This window comes from Phyllobates terribilis, unplaced genomic scaffold (assembly GCF_046119375.1).
Source record: "Phyllobates terribilis strain yellow unplaced genomic scaffold, ASM4611937v1 Scaffold_9__5_contigs__length_417890890, whole genome shotgun sequence".
In the NCBI taxonomy this organism is placed as follows: Eukaryota; Metazoa; Chordata; class Amphibia; order Anura; family Dendrobatidae; genus Phyllobates; species Phyllobates terribilis.
Genome location: NW_027362769.1, coordinates 391423780 through 391433629, shown reverse-complemented (window position 1 = coordinate 391433629; position 9850 = coordinate 391423780). Strand labels below are relative to the sequence as shown.

The 9850-nt window shown below is 46.4% G+C and overlaps 1 protein-coding gene across 1 annotated transcript; it reads right to left on the bottom strand.

The window, feature by feature from the left end:
- Window positions 1–5471: 5471 nt before the first annotated feature.
- Window positions 5472–7909, bottom strand: LOC141161236 (E3 ubiquitin/ISG15 ligase TRIM25-like). The gene has a single exon (XM_073646015.1). It carries the CDS (start codon window positions 7885–7887, stop codon window positions 6322–6324), a length of 1566 nt encoding a protein of 521 aa, XP_073502116.1. The 5' UTR covers window positions 7888–7909; the 3' UTR covers window positions 5472–6321.
- Between the last annotated feature and the right edge of the window lie 1941 nt (window positions 7910–9850).

Here is a 9850-nt window from a genome sequence, read left to right as displayed (position 1 = left end):
GAACACTGCCCTGGGACAAGGACTTGCACGGGGATAGTTGCAAGTCTGCATCTTCTGATGCGGCAAGGATCACTTCTGATGGGCACAATTTTAGGCAGTGACCTGGGTGTCAGAGATGCTTCCAGGGGTCTTCCCCATGCTGTTCCCATGTCTTTTCAGCACTATATGCAGATCTCTGTGTGGCATTGACCTGGTCTCTAATCTGAGCTGTTGTTAACCTGCGATTTCTGAGGCTGGTGACTCGGATAAACTTATCCTCAGAAGCAGAGGTGACTCTTGTTCTTCCTTTCCTGGGGCGGTCCTCGTGTGAGCCAGTTTCTTTGTAGCACTTGATGGTTTTTGCAACTGCACTTGGGAACACTTTCAAAGTTTTCCAAATTTTTCAGACTGACTGACCTTCATTTCTTAAGGTAATGATGGCCACTCGTTTTTCTTTACTTAGCTGCTTTTTTCTTGCCATAATATAAATTCTAACAGTCTATTCAGTAGGACTATCAGCTGTGTATCCACCAGACTTCTGCACAACACAACTGATGGTACCAACCCCATTTATAAGGCAAGAAATCCCACTTATTAAACCTGACAGGGCACACCTGTGAAGTGAAAACCATTTCCGGTGACTACCTCTTGAAGCTCATCAAGAGAATGCCAAGAGTGTGCAAAGCAGTCATTCAAGCAAAAGGTGGCTACTTTGAAGAACCTAGAATATAAGACATATTTTCAGTTGCATTTTTATTGGTATATGGTATCCCATGCTGGTATGTGCTGCCCCCCTCCTGGTATTTGTGCTGCCCCCATCCTGTCTCCACCATCCTATGCTGGTATGCATGGCACCCTTCATCCCCAATCCTGATATACATTGCACCCCTCATCCCAATCCTGGTATGCATGGCACCCAATCCCTCATCCTGGTATGCATGGCACCCCATCCCTCATCCTGGTATGTATGGTACCCCTCATCCTGGTATGCATGGCACCCCTTCCCTCATCCTGGTATACATGGTACCCCTAATCCCTATTCTGGTATGTATTGCACCCCTCATCCCCCAATCCTGGTATGTATGGCCTCCTCATCCCTCATCCTGGTATGCATGGTACCCCGCATCCCTATTCTGGTATGTAAGGTACCCCTCATCCCGGTATACATGGCACCCCTCATCCCAATTCTGGTCTGTATGGCCTCCTCATCCCCCAATCCTGGTATGTATGGCCTTCTCATCCCAGAAACCTGGTATGCATGGCCCCCTCATCCCCAATCCTGGATTTTATGGCCCCCTCATCCCTATCCTGGTATGCATGGTACTCCTCATCTCTATTCTGGTATGCATGGTACCCCTCATCACTATTCTGGTATGCATGGTACCCCTCATCCTGGTATGCATGGCACCCCACATTCCTATCCTGGTATGCATGGTACCCATCAACCCTATTCTGCTATGCATGACACCCCTCATTCCCCAATCCTGATATGCTTGGTACCCTTCATCCCCCAATCCTGGTATGTATGGTACCCCTCATCCCACAATCCTGGTATGTATGGTACCCCTCATCCCCCAATCCTGGTATGCATGGTACCCCTCATCCCCCAATCCTGGTATGCTTGGTACCCCTCATCCCCCAAAGCTGGTATGCATGGCACCCTTCACTCCCCAATCCTGGTATGCATGGCACCCCTTATCACCCAATCCTGGTTAGTATGGCCTCCTCATCCCCCAATTCTGTTATGTGTGGCCCTCTCACCCCCAATCCTGGTATGCATGGGCCCCTCACCCCCCAATCCTGGTATGTATGGCACCCCTCATCCCCCAATCCTGGTATGTGTGGCCCCCTCACCCCTAATCCTGGTATGTATGGCACCTCTCATCCCTTTCACGCTGCAGATATACAAAAAAAGAAACACTTATACTCCCCTTTCTTCCCTGTGCTCCAGCGCTATGTCCTGTTCTGCCAGAGTCCGGAGGAGTGTGGCACCGAAGTAGGTGCGTGCCCATACCGCGCTGTCCGGCGCCATTTTGCTGAAGACACACTGCAAATGTGTCTTCAGTAAAATGGCGCCGGATAGCGCTATGCGCATGCGCCGATTCTGACGCCTCACTCCTGCCCCGGTCTCTGGCGAAGAGAGGCAACGCTCCTCCTGGTCAGGTAAGTATGTAAGTATGGCGCCGGAAATCGCGGTATGCATTCAGTGCCTACACCTACCGCGATCTCCTGCGCCATACACACTCCTCTTACCTCTTATGGCTTGATGCGGTCTTCTGTCTGGAGGGACAGAAGACCAGGGACATACTTCCTGTAATATGGAGAACCACTAGAGGGCGCACATTGTACATGATACTAGGGACATACTTCCTTTAATATGGAGAACCACTAGAGGGCGCACATTGTACATGATACCAGGGACATACCTGTAATATGGAGAACGACTAGAGGGCATACATTGTACATGATACCAGGGACATACTACCTGTAATATGGAGAACGACTAGAGGGCATACATTGTACATGATATCAGGGACATACTACCTGTAATATGGAGAACCACTAGAGGGCGCACATTGTACATGATACCAGGGACATACTTCCTTTAATATGGAGAACCACTAGAGGGCGCACATTGTACATGATACCAGGGACATACCTGTAATATGGAGAACCACTAGAGGGCATACATTGTACATGATACCGGGGACATACTACCTGTAATATGGAGAACGACTAGAGGGCATACATTGTACATGATATCAGGGACATACTACCTGTAATATGGAGAACCACTAGAGGGCGCACACTGTACATGATACCAGGGACATACTACCTGTAATATGGAGAACCACTAGAGGGCGCACATTGTACATGATATCAGGGACATACTACCTGTAATATGGAGAAACACTAGAGGGTGCACATTGTATATGATACCAGGGACATACTACCTGTAATATGGAGAACCACTAGAGGGCGCACACTGTACATGATACCAGGGACATACTACCTGTAATATGGAGAACCACTAGAGGGCGCACACTGTACATGATACCAGGGACATACTACCTGTAATATGGAGAAACACTAGAGGGTGCACACTGTACATGATACCAGGGACATACTACCTGTAATATGGAGAACCACTAGAGGGCGCACATTGTACATGATACCAGGGACATACTACCTGTAATATGGAGAACCACTAGAGGGCGCACACTGTACATGATACCAGGGACATACTACCTGTAATATGGAGAACGACTAGAGGGCATACATTGTACATGATATCAGGGACATACTACCTGTAATATGGAGAACCACTAGAGGCCGCACACTGTACATGATACCAGGGACATACTACATGTAATATGGAGAACGACTAGAGGGCGCACATTGTACATGATACCAGGGACATACTACCTGTAATATGGAGAACCACTAGAGGGCGCACATTGTACATGATACCAGGGACATACTACCTGTAATATGGAGAACCACTAGAGGCCGCACACTGTACATGATACCAGGGACATACTACATGTAATATGGAGAACGACTAGAGGGCGCACATTGTACATGATACCAGGGACATACTACCTGTAATATGGAGAACCACTAGAGGGCGCACATTGTACATGATACCAGTGACATACTACCTGTAATATGGAGAACCACTAGAGGGCGCACATTGTACATGATATTAGGACATACTACCTGTAATATGGAGAACCACTAGAAGGCGTACACTGTACATGATACCAGTGACATACTACCTGTAATATGGAGAACCACTAGAGGGCGCACATTGTACATGATACCAGTGACATACTACCTGTAATATGGAGAACCACTAGAGGGTGCACATTGTACATGATATTAGGGACATACTACCTGTAATATGGAGAACCACTAGAGGGAGCACATTGTACATGATACCAGGGACATACTACCTGTAATATGAAGAGCCACTAGAGGGAGCACATTGTACATGATACCAGGGACATACTACCTGTAATATGAAGAGCCATTTGAGGGCGCACATTGTACATGATACCAGGGACATACTACCTCTAATATGAAGAGCCATTTGAGGGCGCACATTGTACATGATACCAGGGACATACTACCTCTAATATGAAGAGCCATTTGAGGGCGCACATTGTACATGATACCAGGGACATACTACCTGTAATATGGAGAACGACTAGAGGGCGCACACTGTACATGATACCAGTGACATACTACCTGTAATATGGAGAACCACTAGAGGGCGCACACTGTACATAATACCAGTGACATACTACCTGTAATATGGAGAACCACTAGAGGGCGCACACTGTACATGATACCAGTGACATACTACCTGTAATATGGAGAACCACTAGAGGGCGCACATTGTACATGATACCAGGAACATATTACCTGTAATATGGAGAACCACTAGAGGGCGCACATTGTACATGATACCAGTGACATACTACCTGTAATATGGAGAACCACTAGAGGGCGCACATTATACATGATACCAGAGACATACTACCTGTAATATGGAGAACCACTAGAGGTCAATAGCAAATGTGTATGTCTAAACAGGTGCTATAAGTTGTATGGGAGTATATAATCTAATTAGCCAAAAGAGAACCTCTCATATTAACGCGAATAAAACGAGATAAAAAATATGCATAAAACATATATATTTTATTGAACACATATACCAATAGCATACATATTAAAAACAATAAAATACAAAAAGAACACAGTGCCACAGAACAATTCAAGGTAGAAATAATGTTATTGTAAATATAATAGAAGCCTTAACACACTCCACATGGAAAATATAATACTACATGAGTAAAACCAACAATAAATGAGTAAGTAACAGGCACGGGAACGTTATATCGTAAATATCCAGATGTTGGTTATTATACAATTGTATGGTATAGCCGAACAACCTACTACGCGAAACGCGCGTAAGGGGGAAGCAAGTTCTGGTAATTATTGTCCTACATCCCATCAGGTGCATATTGCTCTTTCCTATTATGATTACATGAATACTTACAACCCTCTATCTTTATTATATTGTGGCTGGAATTGTCCTGTGACTAATGCAGTTTATCCACCATGTGACCTAATTGCAATTTGCATGCTTGATAAATATTTTTATTTGTCTTCATCTTTTGCGGACATACTGCAGTATTTCACTAGATTATATACTGTTGGTAGTGATCTGCTGGTATACTGCATGTGTCCACTGGAAGGAGTTAAAAGATTAGGATAGTATATACCATACAATTGTTTGTTGCACGGAGCACTTTATAATAACCCACATCTAGATGCTTACGATATAATGTTCCCGTGACTGTTACTTATTTATTGTTGGTTTTACTGATGTGGTATTATATTTTTCCATGTGGAGTATGTTAGGGCTTATATCTCCAATAATATTAGTTTCCACTAGAGGGCGCACTGACAGAATTAATGGAATGCCCTAGAAGTAAAGGGGCACTACTGACATCTACAAGCTGGGAAATGGCTACAGGGTCTTATTGGCCACTAAATCCATACATATAAGAGAAGTGAAATTCTGCTGAATATATAAGATATCGGGTTGTGCCGCTGCGCACGCTGTGGGGTTAATAAGCAGATGTGGGGGTCTTCATTATGGGGTGGTGGTCATCTCTCTTTTGGATTTGTAAGTCCAGTGGGTCGGGGGTCTTGAGCTGCGACCGCCATGTTACCTGTATTCGTCTGTGAGGTTGTGCTGCTGAATCTCCTTGTATAAAGCCAGAATATGTCACCACTGTCTGATTGGTGCGGACCCCACAGCCCTGAGAATGAAGGGGCCACAGAGCTGATTTAGTGCTGCATCCCTTCCCTGTTTACCCTACACAGCGGCGCTCCGGACCCCCTGATGTGCCCCCCATCCACTGCGGCCGTACTGCAGCTCCTGCACCGGGGGAGTCCAGAGCTCCGATGTGCAGGAGGCTGAACTAATGCTGCAGCCCCTTTATTCTCAGGATCGGTGGGGGTCCGGGAGTCAGAGAGTGATGACATATCCCAGCTATATACCAGCACTTTATCACATAGGATTAACCCTTTACTGAATAACAATTATCAATCTCAGGATGATTCACTCATTTATATTTACATTCTGCTCAATCATTAATTCTGCATCTGATCTACAGGGAGGAAGAAAAAACAATAGGAACAATCCCCCCATGACTCCCCCCATATACATTGTATTATTAGAGGGTCCTGCTGATAACTCACTATATACAGATGTGTCCATGTGACAAGAAATAATGTAATTATAATGTGACGTGGACGACATCGGCCTCAGCTTCTTATTGTAACAGAGGCTCCATCATTCACATAGAAGATAACATGTAGGGGTTCAGTGAAGGAGGCGGTGAAGGTGTGTGAGTGTCTGATGGGGTCACACAGCTCATAGAAGGACAGACGCCCGGCCTCATAGTCTAAGAAGACTCCAAGTCTTGGACATGTTGGCTTTACACTCAGGGCTAATTTATATGAGTTGTGCCATACATTATATCCTCCATTATACATATCTAAACTCCAAGATGTTTTATTATATTTAATACCAGAATGTAGTGCTTTCCTTTCTATACTGGGATAGGACAATCCGATGCCAGAAGTTCCTATCTGGTTCCACTCTACCTTCCAGTAATGTCGTCCTGAGGAGAAGCCACATCTGCTGAACACCTGAGAGTAAGTCACAAATCTTCCTGGTGATTCTGGTCTCTCATGTTCTTCTGAATCTGTTGATGTTTTCAGCTCTTTTGATAACTTTACATATTTGTTAGCAGAGTCCACATCCAGCAATATGTCTGGGACATGGACACCGATTGCTGATTTTACATTGGGGATAATATCTCGCAGAATTTGGTGTAAGTTCAGTGAGATCAGAACCTCATCCAGATCCTCCTCAGATCTGACCTCTCCACCATCTCCCCCTGTGTCCTTATCACCTCCATGACTACACACTGTAATGTCACTTTCTTGTAAGAGTCTTATTGGGTCGGTGACACGACACATCTCCTCCACGTGACGCATCTTCCTGGACAGCTCGTCCTCCTGTATTTCCAGCTTCTTGATCAGATGAGATATCTGGGACACAATCTTCTCCTCCTGCCTGGAGACCTCGCTCAGCGCTTTCTTTTCTGCCATTTCCAGTTGCTTCTTAATGTCCATAAATATCTTACTGATGTTCTTCCTCTTATCGGAGGCTTTCTCCTGGATCTTCCTCTTATGATCCTGTAGATTCTGGACTCTTGTCTGAATTTCTGCTTTTTGGGGATTTAGTTCATCCAGATATTTCTTCAGTTTCTCCTTCTTCTTCTCAGAAGCCTCATCTAGAAGCTCCACCTGGTGTCCTCTGTGTTCACCAACCAGACAACAAGACGCACACAGACAAGCCGCGTCCTGCGGGCAGTAATACTCCAGAACCTTCTTGTGGTGGGAACATTTTTTGTTGCCAAAGGAGCCGGTGGGTTCTGTTAATATATGATCCACTGTCTTATTGTGGGCTGTCAGGTGGTCGTCACAAAGACAGTTCTCACAATGTAGACAAGATTTCACAGCCGGTACAGGAGCCTTTGTACAGTAAGTGCAGAAGATTCTGGTCTCCTCCATATCAGGCTGAGTAGATGAGAAACGCTCCACTATGTTCCTCAGCTTCCGGTTCTTCTCCAGGGCCGGACGCTCCGGATATTCTGCTCTGCAGTCAGGACAGGAATACCCTCCAGCCGCCTCCTGGGCATCCAGCACACTCACAATACACGAGCGGCAGAAGTTGTGTCCACATCTCAGGGATACGGGATCTGTATAGAGGCTCAGGCAGATGGAGCAGTTCAGCTTGTCCCTCAGCTCAGCAGACGCCATTGTGGTGGGAAAGTGCAGGAACCAAAAGCTAAAATGTTTCCTTATATAAGAAGGGTGGAGGTTTCTGAGAATAAACTATTTAGCCTGCAGCTCACAGATTGTTTGCTGCTGAGGCAGAATATGATTGACAGGATGGTGTGTAGGATGAGAGTTGTAGTGACTCCACATTTTTGTAGTGTAGAGAATCAACTACCAGTTCGGGGAAGGAGAAGTCAGCCGAGCTCCAGAGAGCCTCTCCCAGATGTGAGATAAACAGAAGCTCAATTCCTCTTATTCCCATCAGACAGGAGTCAGGAGACCATTATAAAGATCAGAGCAGCCTCATCCGCCAGTGGTTCACATGGTGCCGCTCAGTGATCTCCTCCGTATTGTGGACAGGAGCCTCCTGCTGCTATTACATGCACGATTCTGGTCAGTACAATGACGAAACTAGAGAATGATGAGATTTATTTTCCACACATACAATTGTTCATTGCATGGATGGAAAACATGGCGGTCTAACTGCGGCTTCAGGATGACTTGTTTACTTTTTAACAAGAATAAGTCTTTCTACGAAGTCCCTGCTTCATGTAGTTCACAGTCAGGGGAGCCCAGCAGTGTTAGACCCTACTGATCGCTTCCTAATGATCATTAGAGGGGATGTCCAGTAAAATACAATCGTTTATCCGCACGAAAGGTCCAACTATGGAGACCTGCACCGATCAGCAGAAGGGAAGCTTTTATCCAGGCTACAGAATGGAGGGTCCGGTAGGATGTCTGACCGCAGCTCCATTCATCCTCGCTGCCAGAAAAAGCTGAGCAGCGATCGATCATGCGCACTGCTGCTCCATCTACCGGATATAAAAGTGATCCATTCTGGTGATCGGTGCAGGTCCCAGCGGTTGGACCCCACGATCAACAAAAATTCAAACATGCTATCCAGTGAGTAGATGATAACTTGTGTTTCCACCAGAAAACCCCTTTAAGAGATTATTTTGCAGTGTTTGCCCTTGGGACAATCATGAGTGTCACTGTAGAAAATAGCTGCAGAACAAAGGATGAGCTCACAGAGCAAACACCTATAGATTGAGACTGCTCTCTGTTAATTCAAGGGGTGTATCTGGGTGGGGCATGTGGAGAATTTGCCCCAGGCGCAGCCGTCAAAGGTGTGCCGTCAGGCCGCCCGATGCGGCAATCCAAGGTATGTCCCCCACGGCTGCATTTTGCCGTTCCCGTATAGGGAGTTGGCCGTTCTCTGAGCCAGGCTGACAGAAGGTGCAGCGCGCCTGATCCCAGTGATCAATAGTATGCCGAACTTTCAGACACGAGTACAATTGAAGCCCTGACTGCCGGCACTTCCAGTCAGGGCGACGTCAGCAGTGTGATCTGGTCTTGTGATCACATTGCTGGCGTCACTCCTTGACTCCTCATAGAAAAGCTGAAGTTTGGTGTGGTAAGCGCTCCAGTGGAACTGAAGACACAGAAAATTAAATATAATAAGGGGAGTGGGGGGAAAGAAATTTGAGGACACAGTATGAGAAGCGAGGGGGGAATGAGTGTAGACACAGTATAGTTAGGGAGTCGGGGAATGGATGCAGACACAGTATGAGGAGTGAGGGGGTGGGACAGGTGCGGACATAGTATAGGGGGTGATGGGGGAATGGGTTGAGGGTTGAACACTGTATGGGGAGCAAGAAAGGGAATGGGTGCGCACACGGTATGGGGAGCGAGGGGGGAATGGGTGCGGACACAGTATGAGGAATGAGGGGCGAATGAGTGTGTACACAGTATGGGGAGCGAACATGGGGGGAGAAATTTGAGGACACAGTAAGTGGGGCAAGTAGGGGAGAACTTTGAGGACACAGTATGGGGAGTAAAGAGTGAGAAATTTCAGGACACAGTATGAGGAGCAAGGGGGGGGGATTTGAAGACACAGTATAGTGAGTGAGGGGGCGAGATGGGTGCGGACACAGTATGGGGAGCG

What these genes read in the sequence shown, in the direction of transcription:
- LOC141161236 (XM_073646015.1), bottom strand. Translation starts at nt 7,887, where the DNA reads ATGGCGTCTGCTGAGCTGAGGGACAAGCTGAACTGCTCCATCTGCCTG.